This window comes from Gopherus flavomarginatus, chromosome 4 (assembly GCF_025201925.1).
Source record: "Gopherus flavomarginatus isolate rGopFla2 chromosome 4, rGopFla2.mat.asm, whole genome shotgun sequence".
Classification (NCBI taxonomy): Eukaryota; Metazoa; Chordata; order Testudines; family Testudinidae; genus Gopherus; species Gopherus flavomarginatus.
The window spans coordinates 16,107,998-16,132,000 of record NC_066620.1 but is presented as its reverse complement, the minus strand read 5'-3'; the positions used below and the strand labels follow the sequence as shown (position 1 = coordinate 16,132,000).

Genomic DNA, 24,003 nt, shown 5'->3' with positions numbered 1-24,003 from the left:
GCGGGAGGGGGATGTGCAGGTATGTAACACATTGGATTGTTTTTAAATTTGTATTTTTTTTAACTTTTAGTCTTAAATTGCTCCTTAATTGACACATGTTGTACAACTGTCTGTGAACCTTATGCCTTGAAATGTTGTTGCAAAATATGCAGCCCTCTGGTTTCTAAGTCTTTTTGAACAAAATAAAATAGTGAGAACTGACATCAGAGAATCCTCTGTGGTTGCACTATAATTATTTCTAAAGTGTTTGCCTTATCCTAAACCACAGCGGTTAGTTAAATTATATGGATTGCCCAAATCTGTCCCTGTGCAACCTCCCTGAAGTCAAGTGGCCAGACAGTGATCTCACTTAAGGTATGTCTACACTACCTGCCGGATCGTGTAGACACAATAAATGGATCCCTGATTGCTGTCCCGTCGACAGCTGAACTCCAGCTTGGCAAGAGGCGGAAGCAAAGTTGACGGGGGAGCGGCGGCCGTCGATCCCACAACATGAGGATGCAAAGTATGTGATTCTAAGTTGAACTAAGCTGCGTCGACTTCAGCTACGCTATTCTCGTACCTGAAGTTGCGTATCTTAGATTGATTTCCATCCCCACCCCTCCACTGTAGACCAGGCCTTAGTCGCTTAATTCCATTGAATTCATAGAAATTAACTTCAGAATTATATCAGTTTGGCTCAGTGAGGTTGCAAGAGGGGTAAGGAGAGAACTTGACCTGTAACACACACTCCTTAGTCCAATATGCTTTTACTTGAGAATTTATTGGACAGTATCCCTACAAACATAGACCCATCACCGGCTGATCACATGGTCTTCAAACCCCTCAGGTCTGGTTTTCATAACAGTAAGTCCAAAAAACCCTCAGCACTCCACTACATTACTCCACCAAGAAATGCTCCTTCTCCAACTGGTTCCATGGCTAGTCCAGCAATAATGAGATGTAGTTTGCTTTTTAACAATGGCTTTAATTATATTATTCAGTTAAATAAAGTATGCCAAATCCATTGAAAAGCCCCAGAAAAAGGGAAATTTCATTGCAGCATTTCTGCCTTAGTTAACTTTTATAGGGTGTCAATAAACTCTTTTATGGAACATTTTCAGTGTGTGCCAGAGCTACATTCACATCTTTGGAAACACGATAACAAATAACTATTCCAAAAGGCTGAGGTTCTATGTAAGGATGTGATCTTGGCAACATATTAACTGTTTTAAATTATTCTGTGCTTTACTGGTAGTAAAATGATTCCACATTACATCTAGTTCCCAAAGAGGCCTTATTTGTGATCCTTGATTTCTATCAGCTGTGGAATGAATGGGGACTTTAAAATTTAATTTTAATTGCCTCTTTATATTCATCTATCTGTAGCTGTATTTGCTTTGGTAAGGCTCAGTCTGTGGCCAGGTCTACACAACCACTTACTTTGGTGTAACCTCAGAGGTGTGACTAAGCCGCGCCCATGAGGAACATGAATTACACCGACCTAAGCACCGGTGTGGACAGTGCTATGTCGGTGGCTGACATAGCTACCACCTCTTGAGGAAGTGGATTTATGTCAATGGGAACTAGTTTTGGAACTAAGCCTTTGTGCATCTCAGTTAGAATGTTTATACGCTACCTTTCAAGTACTAAAGTTGGATATGAAATAATCCAATGATTATGATTTAAGAGCGACAAAGAGTCCTATGGCACTTTATAGACTAACAGAAGTATTGGAGCATAAGCTTTCGTAGGTGAATACCCTCTTCATCAGATGCATGTGGTGGAAATTTCCAGAGGCAAGTATAAATAGGAAGGCAGGAATCAGTCTAGAGATAACAAAGTTAGTTCAATCAGGGAGGATGAGGCCCTCTTCTAGCAGCTGAGTTGTGAACACCTAGGGAGGAGAAACTGTTTTTGTAGTTGGCTAGCCATTCACAGTCTTTGTTTAATCCTGAGCTGATGGTGTCAAATTTGCAAATGAACTGAAGTTCAGCAGTTTCTCTTTTGGAGTCTGGTCCTGATTTAAGACAGTCACATGGTTGTGTGGGGCCAGATTTATGGGGGGAAGGATTGTTTGTGTTTTTTTGTTTGAAGCCTTGGGTTTGCCAATTCTGTAAAAAAGGCCTTCATTTTGATCCCTTTTACTTCAGATTTACAACCATGGAATGCCATTAACTTCAATCTAGTTACTCCAATTTGCACCGGTGTAACTAAGACCAAATTTGGCCTCAAGGGTTACTACTAGCACCAAATCTCATACTGGGCATTAAATGAAACATGATTAATGATTTATTTCATACCCGAGCGGACAACTCTGTTCTACAGCTTCTTCCACGCTGTGGATCACTTCCTAAACATAGGCCCTTTGTGGAGGATCTCCTTACCTAATCCTATACTGATGCCCACACCTTTCTTGTGGCCACTATAAAACCTGTTTATGAACAAAAAATAATGTTTGCGCGGTCTGAAGGCCAAACAGAAGGAAGATAAACTTGTTTTACTGTGACTGTGTTTACAGTACTGCAGTTCCCCTGGTAACCTGCAGTCTCCACTGCTCTAATCTCTCTGGATCACTCAACAGTTTAGTTCTACTCCAGTTTATTTTCTACCTCTGCAGTTTGTGTCTTCTTTATGTTGCAATATACACAGAAGAAAAGCAACGAAGACAGGAGCACCAGACAGCATGCAGAGAGGTGCTATGGGTTTGTTTTGATTTTTAAAAGCTTTTGGGGAAAACAGGAATCCTGGACTGGACTCTCAGTATCAGGAAGCATCCTGTTTGCGGACCTGACTGTTCCTTTTCCCCTGTAACAGAAGCAGCTCAGTGGGCCAGTATTGTTCCATAGACCACTGCTTTGAGAGCCACTGTTTTTAAACCAGAGTGAGTTTTCTGAGTTAGTGGTATGTCTGGAAATTGCTCTAGTTGTTGCCGCTTTGTTCAAAAAAGTACAGGGCAATATATATCATGCTCTAATTTAGTTACGGTACTTGGAACATAACCTGCCCGCCCCCCAAACCATTTTTGAGAGGAGGTGAGGTGGAAGGATTTGCAAACCTGAAAATGCCTGCCATTATAGTCAAATTGCTTGCAATGAAGGCTTTGTCTACAACAAGGTTCCTGGTATAGGTAAAGCAGAATGTGTTTATCAGTAACGTTTATTCCCCATACAGGAAGGGGAATAAACTACACCAGTATAAGGGAGTTTGTATCAGGATAACTACATCAACAACATAGTTATACCACTATAACTATACCATTTAAGAAAAAAAAATCATTCTAGCCAAATTTGTTTTTAGCACTGCAAACACTGTGTGTAGGCTAGGTCTCAGTATGAGTGGTTCTTACTCCTTATATTTTTTTTCCCCATGCCATAATTTAAATGTGCTGTACTGCACTCATTTAAAAAAAAAAAAAACCAAACTTATTTAAGGCTTTTGATTAATCACAGTTAATTCACATTATTAACTAAAACATTAATCCGAATTGATTGCGCTGTTAAGCAATGGAGTATCAGTTGAAATGTATTAAATATTTGTGGATGTTTTTCTACATTTTGAAATTTTATTGATTTCAGTTACAACACAGAATACGAAGTGTACAGTGTTCACTTTATATTTTCGATTACAAATATTTGTTCCATAAACATGATAAAAGAAATTGTATTTTTCAGTTCACCTCATACAAGTCCTATAGTGCAATCTCTTTATTGTGAAAGTGTAACTTACAAATAATTATTAGATATGTTCATGGAGGATAGGTTCATCAATGACTATTAGCCAAGATGGTCAGCCCCATGATCTGGTTGTCCATAGTTCTGAGTGGCAGAAGCTGGGAGTGGATGATGGGATGGATCACTTGATAATTGTCCCGTTCTATTCATTCCTTCTCAAGCACCTAGCATTGGCCACTGTCAGAAGACAGGATACCGGGTTAGATGGTTTATTGGTCTGAGCTAGTGTGGCAGTTCTTATGTTTTTATGAGTGAATATTAGTTTTCATAAAAGTAGGCATTTTGCGAACAGTTTTGCACAAATGTTTGTGAGTAGTGAATAAAGATGCAACAGCTGTTCATGTTTAGAAATGTTTTCATTTCAATTTACATATCATTCAACCAGCAATGATGCTAAATTATCCCTGACAGAGGTGGTTTATCAAAATGTATTCCTCAAGGGCGTGTTTCTTGTCCTTGGAGTGGATCAGACTGACTTTTTTAAAGAATTAATTCCTAGGAGGAGAAACCTCCCCCAAACTCCTACAAGATCTACTCCTCAGCCTTTCCAGGTATACAGCTTGGAAACCCTGCTGTTCTATCAATTTATACTTAGTGCAGTTTTCAGAAGCATAGTGTAATCGTGTCTGTCAAAGCACCTTAATGTTTGCCTAGTGGTTTTGTCTGGTCCTTGGTGAGGGGAATGTATAGATTTCCCAGTCATTGGCAACCCCCTTCCCCCAGCAAAAGTCTCTCTAGGACACTGAGCTCTATCACCAGCAAAGAGGGAAATAGTGGCAGCAATCCGTTGTGCTACCAATATTTTAACATCACTGGGCCAGATGTAGTGTTGACAAGTGCTCCACAAACTTCATCACGCATCTCTGCTGATAAACTGCACTCCTAATCTGTAATATGCCTTGGCCTCACTTTTTATGATACAAGTGGATATCCATCAGGGCTGTCAGATTTAGCCACCTTGTGACTTAAATCATGTCTCAGTGGACCAATAGCCTAGTGAACTATCTTTAGGCGTGGCAGAATAAGATAAGAATTTGATTTTTATTTTTTATAATTTTGATGGATAATATGGATTTATAGTTTAAGCATTTTTTCTATTTTTATCTATGAAAACTTTCACGGTTGTGTACAATTATGGTGGTGGGGGGTGTCAAACTACAATTATTTAAAGACAGTAGACTCTAAGATTAAAAAAGTTAAAGCTTTATAACCGTTAATACAAATGTCAACATCACTTGTCACACAATATTAAGTAAATATCCTTAAATCAAACTCAGTTCTCAAGCCATATTTTTCTATCTGTGTATATTGATTATTATTGTTATAGATGGAAATATTTTTGCAGTTTGTGTGTATGGTGAAGTTGATGCTGACCAATATTTACCAATTTAAAAATCAAATTCTTCCAAGTTTAACTATTCACTAGTGCCACACCTGAAAACTTTCTGTGGGTAACATAATTTGTAACCTATGGTGGTGTGAAGTGTCATGTATTAGATGTTTGAAAAAGGTATTTATTTGATCACTGCAACACTTTTTTTTTTTTTTATTCTGAGGGCCAAGGTGAGGTGGAGGAAGCATTTGGACAAACCTGTTTGCGTTAGGTTCTTCACTGGGACTACATTTGCAACATGATCAGCTGTTCTCATGAAAAGAACTGAATTCAAGCTCAGAGTTCTTAAAATTTACTGGCGTCTAGGTCAAATCTTGGAATCTTCACTAAGGCGAAACTCCCAGTGAGCTCAATGGACTGAGTAGGGACTTACATTATTTTTCAAAGAGAAAAATCCTGATGTTAAATGGCTGTTTGAAAATACTAAGGGCCAAATTCTGTTCTCATTTTGGATTTATGCAGTGTAATGCTTTATATTGACATTGGTAATGGGAGCAGAATTTGGCCCTCATTTGGGCTCATTAGGAAAAGAGTGCTCTAATACAGTGGACCTGAACATCATAGTGTACTGTTGCCTAAAATGTCCCTCCATCTTAACATTCTGCAGTAAGCATTTTCTGACTTGCTCTCCCCACCCACATATCCATGAAGACAACAATGAGATTAGTGGATTTTGAGAACATGATTATTTAAAAAAGAAAAAACGTAATTTTGTTGGAACAAAAAATACTCACTTTTGATGATTGCATTATTCCACTGTAAAAGAAATGAGTACTCTTCAGTCAGTAACGGTAAACAAACCTTTGAAAACAGGAAAGCATCTGGAGAGGCCTTCCCACCAACTACACAAACACAGGGACCTGGTCTCCATGGATGGTTGGTGGGGAACCTGGAATATCTGGTCATGGAATGTTTGGGTGTTTTTTATCAGCTGTCCCATACATTTCTGGGATAAGTCTGGATTTGTGCCTTAGTGGTTTGGTGGCTTGAATTGCATGTGGAAGGTAACCGTGATTTTTTTTTTCTAGCATTGACTGTAATTGGAGATGGAGGACTGATGTCTGATCTGTATATGGGTGAAGGGGGATCCTGAGTAGGGCCAGTGCTGTCTCCTCACTTGGTTGCTGCCTCTTGGGTTCTGGCTGCAAGTGAACGGGGAGCAGCAAGTGAATGGGGAGCAGCAAGAGAATCAGCTGTCTACTTGGCAGACATCACTGCACCACTGATGGCCTGGAGGATGAATTGCACAGGGAATCGTTGTTGGATGCGTGAGATCCTAGCTGGGATATGGCCTGGTATAATTGGGGCCCTGTGTGTCATTTGAGTGGCTGGTCACTTCACTTGGCATCTCTGAGTAAAAGTTCACAGTATAAGAAAAACATGGATTGTCAATTCCCACTTGAAACCCTAAATTCAGTTGTAAAAGTGCACAAAAAGTTGTATGTAACTGTGTATGTAACTAAATATGAAAAATTCATATTTAGTTTTCAGAACTGGATTCCATTCTCATAGCTGTTTGATGCTAGAAGATTTGCACCCTATGTAGACAGTATTTGTTGTGCTCATTTTTCATTCTAAGTGGCTGTTACTGCAGAAAAGTTTGAAAATATTCAAAAATTTGAATTGTTTAAGCTTGACTGCACTAAAGCATTAGGGGAGTGGGAACCAACTCTACATTACTGAGTCTCAATGCATCAGAAAACAAGACTGGATTTTTGTCCTGAGTGTATAATATAATTTAAGGTTAGAATCATCTATTAAGATTTTCTTGCTACTGTTTGGTAATTTAATATTTTTTTTCTTATGTTTGGATATGGCTAGACGTGTATAGGTGAACAAGTGGTTGCCACATCCTCTAGAATTCAGTGGTCTATAAATTCCTATAGGTATCGAACTTCTTATCCAAATCAGATTAGAAGGGTGGGAAATAGTGTCATTTTTCTATACATGTGGTACATATAAGTCTGTTGCCCATAAGGCAATAGAGGTAAAGGACTGATGAGTTTACAGAATCGGAGGCACAGTAATTCTTCTCTAACCCTTAATAGAAAGGGAGAAGATAAATAATTGAGGGAAACATTTAAAACATAGGTACAGTGCTGTTTGTAATCTGTTGGAGTCAATGGGTTGCCATGGAATGGTGGTCTGTTAATGTGGTAACTTCAATATGCAGTTTAGTCTTCACTAGTTAAATAATTGCGCATTATATAGACACAGTGGATGCTGTACTAGAGACCATCCTTGTTAAGTAATGTCCTGCCTCGAGAGAGACATACTTTATCGAAGGCCACCTCTGTTAAGAAGTCCATTTTTATTGCTCTCTGGAGGCGTTGCTTAAGACATACTTCTATGTGTGTACATGCACACAGTGTTAGAACTGCCTTAAAATATATGAATGGTAGACAATTAAATATGTAAATATTCAAAGAAACATGGACAACAGTTTTTAGCTCTGCATTCAGACCTCTCCACACTGTGACCCAGTTATATAGGATGTAACCTACATATGGATAGCTAGTAGAAATAGAAACATATTTGCCTTCTGTAGAGAACTGGGCACTCCGTGGCCTGCAATGTGCAGTCAAGATCATGGTATATATCTGGAGTTTATATGGATAAATGGGTCCTGCACTTGCATGTGGAGGGTGAATGAGTAAGTATGCTGATAGTCTGTACAGAAAAGGTAGGTGGTGTTTTGGATTATGTGTAGAAGGTTATTGGAGAAATGTTGCCTGTTACCGAAGGTGGGATTGAGGAGAACAGTTCTTTGGTTTACATACTGGGGGGAGATGTATGTTTGTAGCCATCTCATAAAAGGAGAGTGAATTGGAGGAGGGAGGGTATGTGGTTGGTGAGTGGTTCATGTAGTGAACTGATAGCCCACCACTCAGTCTCCCACTTTAGATACTAATGCATGAACTATCTGGCTCCTACTGGAAATACACTTTCTCTCTCACTGTAGTTTTTTGGTAAGGAGACTCTCCAGGGTGCCTACCCCATGAGCAGTCAGACCATCTGAGCTCTTCGAGGGAGCCAAACAGCCATGGATGTTTCTAAGACAGAAGTATCAAACACATTGAGTGGAGAGGGCTGTACTCCATTTTTAGCTATGCTCTGTGGGTGGGGTATAACTTAGGATGAAACACTAGCTTTGATCTACAGAGGCACCTCCACTGGTGTCGCTGGGAGGAGTACACAAAGAGCAAGGGTGGAGCAGGACTTTTATGTAGCAATTAAAGGTGAGACTTTAAGAAGTTCTGACTAAGTGTTGGCCTAACTCTGCAAGACTACAATCATTGGCTTCAATGGGAGTCTTGCCATTGACTTCAGTGCATATAGGGTAAGTGCACGGAGCTGTGGAAAATCACATCCTAAACTTCAGTCATGTATGGTTATTTCTGTACCTTATTGTCGCACTCAGTATCACTCAATGTGAACGTGTTCTCCTTCAGGGCCAGTGCAAATTCTGCCCTTTCTCTCATTTCCTTCTCCATTCTCATTCCTCTAACATCTCCCCCACCCACCTTCCTTCTCCATTTCCTTACTGCAGCAACTCTCAATTCCTGCCCCTTAGGCTTTGTTCCACTCCTTGTCCATCCATCTGCTAACATGCTCAGCAGTGAAATAGTTTATCATTGGATTTTAGAGTTAATATCTCAATGAGATTAATGGTGGGATAAGTAGAGTTCATATCTCTTGGAACTATTGTTTTCCTGCTATCTGCACACGAGGGGAGATAACTGTATTGGTTTGCCCTTGGTTCAAATAGTCAAGGTTTTCTTCCGACCGTGATGGCTAGAAACTTGCTACTCATAAAATGAAAGCTCCTATTCTGAATTGGTCACACAAATCACAAAAGCAAATTTTAAAAAAATAAATACAAATTCATTGCTTTGCCACCTGGCTCAGGCTGAAGTCAGAACAGCAAAGGTGTATATCTGGGAGAACTATTCATTGTCCAGGTAAGACCCTTTCTCTGCAGTTAGGATCCACTCCACAGAATGGCAGAGAGATCTTGTGGGAAGATTCTCCATTGTCCACATCGCAAACAATTCACAGATTCTGGCCCAATTAGCAGCATCTCTGCTCAGGGAAAGGTTCAGAATATAAACAGGACAGAAGTGTGAAAAGTGAGGGCTGGTATTATCTGTGGGGAGTGGAGTTGCGCAACAGAATTGCACTGTGCTTGGCTCCAACTAGTGCTGCAAATGGCCCTGCTTTCACGAGTGCCAAATTAATCAAAGCGCTGGTCTAAACACAGGTTTTGTACTGCTTTAACTATATTATTTTGAAACTGGTACTATTAAAGCTGTACAACTCGTTAATGTACATGAAATTTCATCAATATAAAGGTGCGTTTAAGCTGTACCATTATAAGGTGCCTTTGTACCATGTAGCAGCATGCACACTAGAGGCAGTCCTGATGCTATTTTGGTTTTTTAACCAAATCTCACACACACATTGTATACAACTTCTGAGGCTAGTGATGAACCTGTGAGATCCATTGAAAATGGAATTGGATTTTTTCACCCATGTCTCCTGCCAGAGGCAGACAGATTTATAACCATCAGTGAAAGATTGTATTTGTTTGATCAGGGAAGGAAGTGGGACTGTTTTCCCAAACAGTTAAGAGATGTTGGGCCAAAGTCTGATCTCTATTACCCTAGTGCAAATCTGGTCTAACTCATTGGGTCTGAATCTCCCCTAGCTTTGCACCATGTCTAGTCATTTACACATGGGCAAAGCGACAGCCAAGTAGTGTTGAATGGTAGAGGCTACCATTCTGATTTGGTTGGCAGTGTCTTACACCCACTTTGCACTTAGTTTGCTCAGATGTTAATAATCATTTGAGATGTAAGACAATAATGAATCGAGTCCATTGATTCAACAGGAGTTGCTTCACAAGTACTTAAAAAAGCTCCCCCCTACACCCACAAAAGACAAATTTTGCTGTCGCAAGTGGCCACGTGAATCCAGCTTTGTAGTCAGGAGCACTCTCCTGCTGACAAAGCTAATGACGCTCACCAGGCTGGAAGTATTTTGTTGACAAAAGTGACGACAAAGAGCATTTACACACGCTGACTTTTTTAGCGCCGAGGCTGACACAGCCTTGTCACTAAAATCTGCGTGGTGTAGACAAACCCTAAGAGATGAGGTCAGAACCTGGCCTGACATACTGTGGGAGTGAGTCCGTAAGAAGCAGCTGGCTGGCGATATCTGGTGTCTGAAAGTGGATAGACACAAGTGGCATCTATAGGTGTGTGAGAGCAGGTAAAGGTCCAAATTTATCTAGTTTAAAACAGGATTGTCAATGCCTACAGGCTGGTCTACACTGCAAAATTAGGTCAACTTAACTACATTGCTGAGGGCTATGAAAAGTTTCAGGCCCTGTGTGACGTAATTAAGACGGCCTAAGCCCAGAGTAGACACCGCTAGACAGACAAAAAATTTCATCTGTCGACCTAGCTACTGCCTAACTCCTTCCCTAGCAGTAGCATCTAAACCACAGTGGCACAGCTGCCATGATTCTGATGTAGATGTACCCTGAGGAGTTTCCATTGTTGCTATCTTAGTAGGTACTATATTAGGGAATTGTTTTAGATGTGGGAAGTGAGGAAATCTAATTTGGTTAATAAGTACTAATTTAAAAAACAAAACCCCACACTGTAGTCTGTATCGATACAGTTATGTAAGACTGACAAGAAATAGAACAGTCTCCGAGGTGCCAATACAGAAGAATTGCTAGGGTTCAGGCTTGTGTTTAAAATCTATTCTATACCACCTTCTTCCTTTTCTTCCTTTTGGGGCCACCAATTAATTTTGTAGAGGGGTAAGTGAGATGTGAGCTCTGATTTCAGCCAATGGTGTGTTGGCAGTGGAGTCTTTCCCTAGATTACGTAGCTCTGAGCCAGCCCCAGTTTCAGTCAGCAGACATTACCAAGTGCTTAAGTAACCGAACACACAGCAGAAGCAGTCAGAGCCTACAAGTTGCTGCGGTTTGAAGGATACTCTTGAACTCTGTGGATTTCGTCTTTTTTTTAAAAAGCCTGGCTTTTTTCACCCCCTTGTTCCCCTTGTATACGGTGTGGAAATACAGGAAGAATAAAGAGGTACTGGTAAGTGCCTGGATGTAGTCGTGTCTTTTGTTTCAATATCCTGTTTCTCTGTCTTGTTGGAATTAATAGGCATGTGTTGATTGATTGATTGATTAAACAAGATTAACAAATAAGTGAGTTTCCTTCTGTAAGTAGCTGGAGAAAAATTCAAAGCATTTTATGTAACGTTTTTTTGTTCTAATTGATGTGAGGGAATCTGAGATAACAGGCAATGTGGTGTTTGTAGGCTTCTCTCCCATCCAAAATAAGGAGCGACTTTCGAAGTGGAGGTTATACACTGCATGTCTTGTGTTTTGAAAATAGCTTAAGATGATTTGGGGGCATCTTGATCTACAACTTAGGAATGAGATGTGATTGAAGCAGTCAGTGTGTCTAATCAAATGACTACAAACTGCAGTCTCTTACCAAAGTCTGATTATTTAGCTGCTTTATCCTGTGCATTGGTCTAACCAACAGTTTAAATTCATATTAAAGGTGCTCTGAATATGTCCTATTGCTATTAGAACATCTGTTGTCTAAACAATCTTATGTTGCCTTGTTAAATGTCAGAAAGCTTGTCAAAAATCAAAGCTTTCTGGTCCAAATCTGCAGAACAAGCTTTCAGAGGTGGTTTTGTAGTGGGGCAGGATTTGTCTTTATCTATTTTAGCTAAAGGTGCATTATATGGTAGATATCCCTTCCCCCCAGTGTGTTCAGTCACAAAAACACTGGAATCTCCATGCAATATGCAAATACTTTGATAAAAGGTCCTTAAAAAATAAAAATGTATACATCTGTATTTTTGGCAAGTGTTTTAATAAACATGGCCAAAACTATAGTGTACAGGAAGAGAGGCTTCTGTCAATGACACACAAACTGAAGAATTTTTTCAGGTGATATACTTTAATTTCTTGGGTGCTTTTCTCTTGCCTCACCGCAGAAGACTCAAAGGTGGCTATAAAAGGCACTATACTGCACAGTATGGAGTTCTTCCTGGGCTTTACCTCTTGGAAAACCAGTCCCTAACTGTTAGTTTGTGCAAATGGAAAAGCTCTACTTTTTAGCTGTTAGCTTTCTGCATAGGGTAAGGATATGTTAATATCTTTATAAGCATGCCACCTGATATGTTTTTATTTAAAACATTCATATGAGATCATAGATTTGTCTCACTTTCACAAGTTCAATTAAGTCTGTTGGGTAACTGGTGCAAAGGAGAGAGCTTCCCATTTTTTTTTAAATTGTATGAACTAGATTACATTACACGTGCAACCAAGGACCGATGCAGAAAGCTGCAAGCTGAGAACCTGATCCCATGCTCTTTACCTTCACAAGTCATTCATGAGTAATTTTTACTCTTGTGAGTAATCCGACTGAATAAGGTTTGCAGTATTTGGTTGCAGAAAAAGCTCCATAGCCAACTTGTGGGCTTTGTGGAAAGGTTGTGTGGTTTGTCATCATTTTATCTTGAGGCTTAGGCCGTGTCTACACTAGCAACCTTACAGCAGCACAGCTCTCCCACTGACATAGCACTTTTCCACACTGGCACTTCTGTCAGTGTAACTTGTGTTGCTCAGGGGGCTGTTTGTGTCACTCGGGTGTGAAAAAAGTTATACACCTCTACACCACTATAACGCAGTTGTGGGGGGCCAAAAATCTCTACTGTGTTATATCTGAAACCCCATTATATCGGGGTAGGGGCAGCAGGTCTCTGGCGGTGATTTAAAGAGCTCCAGGCTCCAGCTGCTGCAGGGAATCCCAGACCTTTTAAATCACTGGTGGAGCCCTACTGCCACAGCCCTGGGGTAGTGGCAGCGGGGCTCCAGCAATAATTTAAAGGGCTCCAGCCACTGTGGGGATCCCAGGCCCTGTAAATTGCCAGCAAGCCCCGGTGGTGGCAGCAGGGCTTCAGCAGGATTTAAAGGGCCCAAGGCTCCCCACAGTAGCCCTGGACCCTTTAAAGCGCTGCCCGAGCTCCACTGCCACAGCCCCGGGGTAGCGATGGGAGGGCTCTAGTAGTGATTTAAAGGGCCCAGGGCTTCCTGCAGCAGCTGGAGCCCTGGGCCCTTTAAAGCGCCACCAAAGCCCTGCTGCTTCTGCGCTATACGCATACCTGTGTTATATCAGGTCACGTTATAGCGGGGTAGAGGTGTACCAACAAAAGTGGTGGTGTAGACATGGTCTTATTTAATGAGCATGGGAAAGGTGGGGTAAACTGCATGTGAATATTCCACCTTGCGAGTGGCTAAGACTTTTCCTAATTAATGAGGTTAGATGGCAATATCAAAATTACAGCTTTAAAATAGCCATCGTGTGCTAAAAGATAATGTTCTCAGCTTCCCACACAGTGTCTCTGAATTACATCACTTATCTGTGGGAGGACATCATGGTTTCCTCAGAGGAGGATCAGCTGTTACTTTTCATAACAAAAATATGCTGGATTTTTTTTAAATATTGCAGGGACTATTATGTAACTTTTTTCCTCCTGAGTGTAGTGTTCACATAGTTGATCAGGTTCTGATCTCAGTGTAAATGCAGAGTAATGCTGATATGATTGTGAGCAGAATCTGACCCAGTGTGCTTAACCATCTTTTGAAGAGAAATGATATTTTTGACTTATATATCTCATAAACAAGGTGCAGAATTTTTTTAAAACTAGTTTGTAATTCACATCTGCTAAAATGTTTGTCTTGTTCATCAGACAAAGATGTTTTGTTCTTTATGCTGTGGTTCCTGAAGCCTCAGAGGGAATATCTGCACTGCAATAAAACAGCCTGCAGCCCCAACAGGGAAGGGTCTCAGAGCCCTAATATCTACACAGCAATTTTTAACCCTGCAGCCTGAGCCCTGCCAGTCTAAGTCCTCTAACCCATGCCGTGGGTCTCTTAGTGCAATGTAGATGTACCCAAAGACACTGATTAGCATTTATACAAATTGTGGGGCTATGGCACAGATTTGTCGACTTACGGAAATTAACGCTTAAACTGGAGAAAGTCAGATGTTCTGATCAAGACCAAGACAATAAGTTTACTCTTATGTGTAAAGCCACTTGTCTTTGTGTTTGGAGGTTTGGAGCCTTTGTTTGTGGTTTGATCTTTTGTTAGCCTTGAAACTATGGTACAATCGACTAATAAATCTGTTTTACCAAAGATATTTTAGGTTTGCTACTCTAATAAATGAGATTGTAGTAAAGAGTCTCAGGGCATAGAAACTGTCACGTCTCGCTAATATCATATGTTATGTTTGGTGGCCTCTGTAGGAAGGACTACACGCTGCCTAAGTTTGGCCTTGTGGTTTTTTATTGGTGGTGGGTTTTTTTTTAGGTTACTAATATTAAAATGTTTGAAACTAAAACTGAAATCTCTCCTGTGTGTACAATGGATGGTTAAGCTTTTTTAGTGCCTCGAGGGGAAGGGAATATGTAGCACAGACTTTGAGAAAGGGGATTAACTATTTGAAGGAAAAAGACTATCACTGACTTTAAAAGGTGTACACGGAACTTTGGAGCTATGTTAGGTATTAAAAAGAAAATTAACATTTCCATAGAGAGAAGAATGAAATTATTCTTCCTTCAGAACAGTAAAATAATGCTACCAGTGATGTCACTTCACACTTAACACCCCCATCTTTACTCCCTGTTATCCAATACAATCCCCAATGGTACTCCCTAACTACCCAATACAATCCCCTTTATACCATCCCCGATGGGCATTGTGCTTTACAGACATTGCTGCCACAAGGAGCTTTGTAGTCTAGGGGCCTGATTCTTCTGTCACTTACACCAGTGTAGATCAGGAGTAACGTTATTAACTTTCATGATCAGGTTTGTGATATAAAACAAACTGTCATCTTCATGAAGCAAAGCATCAGATGAAAAGATAAGTCTGTCAAACTGGAATTCATTTTTTTTTAAATGAATGCATGGTATCATGAGTGGTGTTGTGCCTTCTACAATAAATATATGCTGACAATCTCAGTCGCATGATCCAGTCCTTTCGTGTGTGTGTAATAGGAAGTTATACTACACACACCCTCCCTCCTCTCCAAACCACTCATTGGATCTAGCAAATAGACTGATGGGCTTTTTCTGTCAATCAGGAAGGCAGGTAGTCTGCAGGGAATTAAATTTTTCGTTTCACTAGGCCTGCTTACTACTTTCTCTGCCTCTCTTCCTCCTAGATTTCACATTAAAAAATGTCTTTCTGCTGAAAAAAGACCCGTGGTAGCATAGGGAAAAAACTCATTTGGAATCTTAATCCAGGTACATGGGCAGGAGAGTAATAGCCAGTCATTTTTAAATCCAGAAAATAGGACTGCTGCTTCAGTGATTAGGGATGAGGACATAAGAGCAAACACTATATTGGACTCCTTCATAAGAACTACCTGGAAAATCTGGAGTCCTGATCCTATAAACTTTAACATCACTACTCGTGTGCACAAAGTCAATGGGACTGTCCATGAATTTAAAGTTAAGCACGTGTGTAAGTGTTTTGTTTGCAAATTTGGGTCCTGATTATGGGGGTTTTTAGTCATGCAACCACATCACTGAACATGGAATTCCCTTTGTATTAGAAGACCCTTTGTATTTTGGGACTGAGTAATTTTGTTTACTAAAAAGTAATATATTAACTTGAGCAAGATTGCAGTCTCATTTATTTTACACTAATGAAACTCCGTTGATTTCCATGTAATTGTCACCATTGTGACAGAACAGAATCGGACTGGTAAGTGTATAATTCACCAGTTCAGTTTCAATTTAACTGGGTTTGCTGCTTGTAAATGAACCAGGATACCCGAACTGATTGACTGGCCTGTTGTCCTATTCTAAATGAATGAGAGGAGTGGAATATGTAAGGGCTGCATGGTTTCCCGATACAGAATTAACATTGCACGGAATTTATGGTGCTTGTCAATTGTAGGGTCTGTGGGCTTTGTTTCATCTTTTTAGTGGGTAGAAATAAAGATTTAGAGCTTGTAGGTAGAACGTGAAGAGGAAAATACTGCAATGCTGAGTGACATCAGTTAAAATATTCTGCTTTTGCTTCTGAATCCGCATATATATATATATAATATATATATTTTTTTTTAAAAGAAACCTCTGTCAATGAATATATTGTGTGTGTGGTGGTTTTTTAATCGCAGTATTTTAGAAAAGCCTGGTCTGGCATGAATTACAGTTCCTAACAGCCCATAATGCTAGCTCTGTGTTTAGAAAATGATGGTAATTTACTACAAAGAGACTTTTATTCTAGTATTTTTAGCTCACAGCAGAGTATTTAATGAATCTCTGCTTGGGCTCATTGAACTCCCCATTTTTTCCCTGCACGTTAACCATTAAGATGCTGCCAGTTTAATTTGCATGTTGGAAAGCTGAGTTTTAAGTTAGTAGTTCAGTAGACTTCATTAATTTACTTCTCAAGGTGCTGTGTACCAATCAGTTCTCCCTCTGGTATCAGAATAAACCAAAAAATCCCAACCGGGATCTATAGACTTATAATAGCAGTCACAGGAAAGACTAATGTGTACATGGTCCCTTTGGATCAGAAAATACTGACATAATCATGTGGCTGAGAACAACATCAAAGTACAACTGGTAGAAAAACCTCAACACTCGGTTGTGCTTTTTCCCCAACAAACCTGAGTTTTCAAATAAAAGCATTGTCAAATTTGGCAGCCTTCAGCCCGCTCCCCTTCAAAAGCATTTGTTGTATCACTTACATTACAGCCAAATTCTTCTCTCAGTATAAACGTAGTCAGTGAAGATGTTGCAAGTTTCCATTGATGTTTGCTTCTTGCATATATATTGCTTGTTCCCACAACATATGGTTTGATATAAGTATGTTAGTCCTTATGTGGTTTGAAGTATTCCTAAGTGTATGCATTGTCTAATTAACAGAAGAGATGTGGAAATAACCTCTTCCCCTGTCCCTTAGCCTAAGTATAACCAATAATCTATGGGGACAAAGTGGGTGAGGTAAGTGTTTATCAGACTAACTTCTGAACACCAACAGAAGTTCGTTTATTCGTTCTCGTTCTCTCTCTCTCTGAGAAGTTAGTCTAATAAAAGCTACCTTGTCTCTGTAGTATCCTGGGACCAATACATCTACTACAACATTGCATACGAAAATCTCACTCTCTCTTCCTGTCACGGCAAGAGACAAACATTTCCATGATTGAGATGAAGATGTAAAGAAGGGGAGGGGGAGAGAACTCTTAGGAAAGGAAACTTTGTCTTTTCTAGACTACATTTAAAAATATTCCAGTTTTGAACTTGGTCTATTTGACAGCTGTTGGGGCATGAGGTCCACAAAATACATACAAAATCTTTCCACAATATGCATACATTCTGGACAGCAGCAGTGAAAACTACCCAACCCTCCTGACTCTTCCCTGCTCTGGATGGACCAGTTCTAAGGGTGAAAGTATCCTGCATTCACCATGACTGTTCAGTAGTTAGGTTTCTCTGCTGAGACTGCCAATAAGAATGCAAATTAGTATTCATTGTGATGGTATCTTTTGTGGTAGTAACAGCTGTCCTTTAAGAGCTGACTGAGATCACCAGCTCATTACATGTAAATCACCAAACAGCCATAGAATAATGATTTTCAGCCACTGCGAGCCTAGCTAACACTTATGCATGAGTCACTTTGTTTATATGAATAATCACATTGAGTTTAATGGAACTACTCACAAGCAAAGGGGCCAAATCTTGCATACTCCTGTGCTGTATCTGAAGCAATGATCTTGAAGTGAAGGACATGTACTGTGTTCCCAGTGCTCTGAATTGTCAAGTCCTCTTCCCTTCCTATCTTGCAAAAATATAAATAAAACAAGGCTTTTGTTTTTGGAGTAAAAATTTGAGATCAAAGTTCTGCAACTGAGGAAGGAGCATGGCTGGTGAGGAAGACACTAAGAATTTTAAAGTAGCTTGACATTTGTCTGGTATCTAACATAATGGGGTTGAACCAGCCTTTAGGCACTACTGTGTTTATAAATGGTCAGATTGGCTGGCCTAGTGGATTCTGTCCTAAGACCGTGGAGCTCCACCTTTTCAGACTACTGTACCCCCTTTCTCTTGCCTACCTGCCAATCTCACCTCCCTTTAAAACGTCTTGCTAACAAAATCAGACATAAAAATACAAAAGTGTTGCAGCACACTATTACTGAAAAATTGCTTCCTTTCACTGTATAATTGTAAAATAAATCAATTGAAATATAAATATTGTACTTGTATTTCACTGTATAGTATATAGAGCAGCATAAACAAGCCATTGTAAGAAATTTTAGTTTGTACTGACTTTGCTAGTTCCTTTTATGTAACCTGTTGTAAAACTAGCAAATATCTAGATCATTGTTGTACCCCCTGGAAAACCTCTGCATACTTCCAGGGGTACATGTACCCCTGGTTGAGAACCACTGTCCTGAGAGCTGTGTATGGCATATGTCCTGACGATGCCTTCTTTTCAAAGGAGGAAACAAGAGGAGACTTTGAGAAAGGTGTTCAGCTAGGAAAGCTTCATAACGTACTCTTTCCAGTCTGATTAGTTGTTGAGCGTCTGAGAGGCTGGATCACCTCACAAGAACCTTTTACAAGCTTAGAAAATAGAAAATCACTTTCAGTTCCTTATTGAACTGTTCTAGATGATAAAACTGAAGAAAGTTTTCCTGACATGGAAAAATTACTGACAAGGAAATAGGGGCAGGAGATCTGATAACTGAGTTTTCAGCTGCCTGTGCTGAAGATTTTGACTATCATTGTGCCAAGATAATTCATCTTTTAGATGTGAGATTTCAAGGAGACTACTGAATTGTATCTCTTACATTAACCTTGTTTGACTCTTTAAGACTGACTTGTCTTCTTATGAAAGATTAAAAAGGCACATTATACTGATCATAGAAATGCAGGAAATCGAGAAAGAAAAGACTTATTAGATAAATCCAGTCTATCCTGCCAGATCAGGAAGGTTTCCTACAGTAAATCCTTAAGTACTTTGTCCATTTCTAAATGATTGATGCAAATAGGCCTCCACCACTTCCCTAGAAGACTCTGTATAATGAGTGTAATTTTCAATTTTGTGAAATTCCAGTAAGACTGCTTAGAAATTTTATTGTAAGACTTTCTTTAGACATGATTAAGGTTCTTGCAGTTCTTGGTGCGGAGTCCACAAAAGGTCAGGGTAAAGGATTTCTTTTTAAAAAGTCATAGATGATTTTAAGAAAACATGATTGTCTATAACACTAAAAACAAAGACAAACCTGACAACGGCTTTGTCTATACTTTTCAGCCATTGATGCAAACCCTCAGTGTAGAAATGACTTGCACTAGTGTGAATCATGCTAGAGGACAGTAGGGGCTTAAACCAATATGGCTGAAATTCCAGTGTAGAGCATGCCCAGGTTTCATTGCACAGGCTGCGGGGAAGAGAGCTATTCAGAGCTGATATAAATGGTGGTGTGTCATTTCAAAAAATTGGGTGTAATGACATGTCAAGGGGATAGTGTCACAAGAAATGCAACTAACGAGCAGTGAGAAGGTGCACGAAGAGACTGAAGGCCTCCCCCTTGGCTTCCTTAGCATGAGTTACACCCACTTACACTGACTTACCCACGTGTAACGTATGTTAACATGTATGCCACCTCTGAATTTGTCACTGAGGGCCTGAGCTTTGTAGGTACTTGACTTTGATTTGGAGTTGTTGGTGTTCAGTACTTCTGAAAATCAGACCTTCCGTGTGCAATTGACAAAAGCGTGTAAGCTTGAATTTAGCATAAAAAGCTAGAGAATTTTTAATTCAAAAACATTCATGCAAATTACTGCTTTCCCCTGGCAGTGAAGGAACAGTTGTTCCCATGATCACAATGATTGGATTTGTAATTCTTGAGTTTTCCCTGGGGGATAAAATCTTAATATGGTTGTGTACCCACAAAACCAGCTTGATTTGGATTCCTCTTAGGAAAAAAATGAACTAGGGCATGTTTTTAGATTTAAGTGTGAACAAAATCTTGTTGTATTGTGGCTTCCAAGTTAAAAGATAACTTTCTTTAGCAATTTGAAGTGATGCATCAAAAGAGGCTGTTGTCCTGGCTGAACTGGTGTTTAACATGAAACGTGGTCCACCATTTTGGTCAATGGTAGGAGTCTCTTTGGTCTCTGTTCTGTAGCGCTCTTCTCCAGAAAGAGGTTGCTTGGCCATCAGTTTAGGTAATTCTTTAAAGAGGTTTATTCTCCTCCTCTCGGTGTGCATGTATAATTCCCGCTACAGCTAGTGGAAGGCAGAGGGTCAGAACCTGACTTTGGGGCTAGCAGCCGCATTTTTCCAGGGCACTCCACAGAACAAATAATTTATGACCTGAAAAATAGCAAGGGGAGAACATTCCAGACCTCTTCCCACCAAAACCAAAACTACTCGCTCTCAGATCTTTTCCCATATCCTCTGGTCCTGCCTGCATGAGGCAGCTTTAAGTGTACTGCTCAGTACTCTTACAAGTAAGCAAGGCACAGTACCATTAAAATCCTATTTACCACCCCAGTCTAATAATATTCCCTAATGGGCAGTGCTGCAGATCCCATGGCAGTTAAATGACTGAGCAGCAAATGTCAAGATTTTAATGACTTCCAATGTGTACTTCAGAAGAAAAAACACCAAGTGCTGACTATGAAATGTGATCGCTAAGACAAAAGTGGCGGTATGCAGAGAAGACTGAACTTTGATCTCTTCTGCAGCCTCTATTCTTCCTATCTGCATTTTACAAATGGGTTAATCATTAAAGAGAAGACTAGAAATGTAGGGGTGTCATTTTTTACTTTTAAAGGTGATGAATAGTTGCTTGTAACATGCTTTTGCCCAGACCAGCATGGAGGTAAATCCATTTTATATTGAGCAATGCTTCAGTGTACTTGCATGGAGAAACACGAGAGAAAGCAAAACAAGAAATGCTGTTACTACAGTTGTGACTAACAAAGATGGTGACAGGCTGTTGTCTTAAGCCCATATGCTTCAAGGCACCCAATATAGGCGCAAACCTAGAAGCTCTGAGTGCCTAGGCTGTATCTTGCTAGTGAACCCCTCATAGGGGAAAATGTGGCCCCAAGGATTCCTCAGTAGTTTGTCTCCAGTGGAAGTGTGCTGCCAGGGTGTAAGAGCAATCCCACTGGGGAGCAGAACTGGTGTCTAGGTATAGTGTCTCTCCATGGTGTTGGCTTTTGCATTCCTGGGCTCGGGTCACCCTGGGTGGTGTAGAGGGCTGGTGATCTGGCTTGTTGATGTGATGTTTAGGTAAGTACTGTTCAGTGAGTAAGGGTTTCAGGACTGAGCCCTAAACGTGTAGGTTATTTTTAAAAAGAAATCTTCATTTTAATCTTTTGAGATAACAACAAACACTCCCCACATGCCTGTACTAACTTTGATCATCAAACCAGCAGGCAAGTTTTCTTTCTGGGTTTTGACTTCATTGCATAGGAATTTCTAAGGAGTCATGGCCAATGGACTCAAACCTAAGTGCCTAAAGTCAGCTCCTAAATCCATGCTTAGGCTGCTAAATAAAAGTGCCCTGATTTTTCAAAAGGTGCAGCGCACCTGTAGCTTCTGTTGAAGCTAATGAGAGCTGCTGATGGTGCAAATTACTTAAGCACTTAAATGTGAAATGTTTTGCCTTAAATTGTTTGGTCTCCATAATTGGAGGATTGACTCTTTCAGTATGTTACTAGATATGACCCCATGTTACTAGGCTGCATGCAGACAAAAATCAAGTAATGGATTTATAACCTTACCTTAATATTTTTCAATTATTTGTATATATGGAGAAATGGACTGACTTTAATTTGACTTCTCACTCCCACCCCCAAAATAAACAAACACTGGATACATTTCTCAATCCCAATTACCTGCAACATAATTTATGACATATAGCAACAGGTGACTTGTGGGACTAGGTTAATTGGGCTTAATATCAAGGGCATCTAAATATTTTCCAGTAAGCTGAGACAGGCACTCAAAGCTTTGTTTGGTTAGGGCCCAATCCTGCATTGCTGAGCATCTCCTGTTAAGTGCTGAACACCTTGACTCCCATTCAGGGTTCATGGTGTTTTGCAAGAGACACTAAATGACTACTGTGAGTGTGTTCAAACAAGTCTTGAATTTAGCTGGATTTGTAGCTACTATGTATGTTCTACTTTGGGTCATTTCTCCACCCTGTGTTTCAGATTAAATATTCTGTCATTTAAAATGTTTGCCTTCCTTAGTATTTTTTTCAAGTGAGAGATTTACCCCCAAGTATCACCAAGCATATCTAGTGCAGTTCTACACCACTTATGTTAAATAATCAGGAGGGGTAAATGAAAACTATTGCAGATCCATTCTGCCATGGCAACACTATACCCTATTACCACGCTTAAATTAGCCTCTTTATAGGCTGTATTTTGATGATTCCAGGAGTTACTTGAAGGCAGTCTAACTGGAATTAGTGTGTGCGCTCTTTTATATACTGTACATGGCAGAAGCAATTATTCAAGACAAACTGAAACATAGGACAACAGTGTATACAAAAAGATTCCGCTACTGCAGCAGGTCAGGCCGACCAAAAGATAGACACGTGGAACAGTATATGGTTATGCTGGATGTACAGGTTCACTTAAGCCATTGTGTGTAGCTGATTTGCCAACAGTAACTAATTTCTTTGCCATCTTGCTAATTTGTCTTACCTTTATTGTTTTACAGGAAATAATGAAAAAAGTCTGCCAAGGCTCTTGATCAGAGAACTGGAATCTGAGAATAAGTCACTAAGCTCATGTTTTCTCCTGATCAAGAAAATCATCCATCTAAAACACCAGTAAAATATGGTGAACTGATTGTATTAGGGTAAGTGTCTTGTTTAGCAATGAGTGCATAGGAGCATGGTCAATGGTTCTGCAATGAAAAATAAGCCCATCACATGGGGCTTTGATAGGGCTTTGAACTGATGTGTGGAAGGTCTGGGTTTGATTTCCAGCTCCATTCGCTCACTTTCCAGGCCAGGCGAGCTATGTGGCATTAAACCCCCAGCATACGAATGACCTCTTCAGAGATCCCAGTCTGTGGCTGGAAAGACAGGATCTTTGATAGCATAGAAAGAAATCCTCCTTTTTAAAGTCTTGTCTAGACTAGGATAAACAGGGTTTTATTAAAAACACACTAGCTAACATATTTTAGAATCCTAGTGCAGACTAGGCAAATTGTACTATAACACATTAGCTGATCAATGTGATCTGTGGGAGCTGCTCCTGTCTACAGTAGGGTGTTAAAACATGTTAAACACACTTTATGAAAACATTTTTTTCCCCTAGTCTAGGTAAGCCCTAAGTAGAGGAAAAGGGTGTTTGTTATTTATCTGAGATCACCTCTGGAAAAAATAGTCCTTTTGCAGTGAGAGTTTCGCATCGGAGCCTGCTTCTGTTATACAAGCAAATTATTGAAGATAAAGCTACTTGCAACCATAAATCTTACACATTTAGCAGGTTAGGGCCTGCTCCTGCTCCCTTGAAGTTGGTGTGAGCAGGATTGGGCCCTAAATGCGCATGTGTGGTTTTCTCCATCTGTTTTTCTGATTGCACCCTTTAATTCTGTACACCCAGAGAGATGTCTGTATACCATAGTCATCTATTCTCAGGCTTGTAGTTCTGTCCAGCTTTTCCAGCTGCTTCTTTTCTCATAATACATTAGTTAATTACCACAAAGACTGTTCACAGTGAAACTTGGTTTTTAGATCTACAACACAATAATTAATTATTTAGCAATTGGTCCAAATGAATTTAAAAACTATTATTTAT

General features: G+C 39.9%; 1 protein-coding gene across 2 annotated transcripts in view; it reads left to right on the top strand.

Annotated features, from left to right (window-relative positions):
* Positions 1-24,003, top strand: part of PELI1 (pellino E3 ubiquitin protein ligase 1) — a 58,343-nt gene that overhangs the window by 18,780 nt on the left and 15,560 nt on the right. The window contains exons 1-2 of one of the 2 annotated variants that reach the window (XM_050952188.1): positions 11,095-11,222; positions 22,916-23,056. In XM_050952188.1, coding sequence (XP_050808145.1) covers positions 22,986-23,056 — 71 coding nt within the window. In that variant the 5' untranslated portion in view covers positions 11,095-11,222; positions 22,916-22,985. Of the gene's footprint in view, positions 1-11,094; positions 11,223-22,915; positions 23,057-24,003 lie in introns of those variants that run through there. The other variant, XM_050952189.1, reaches the window with a different exon arrangement.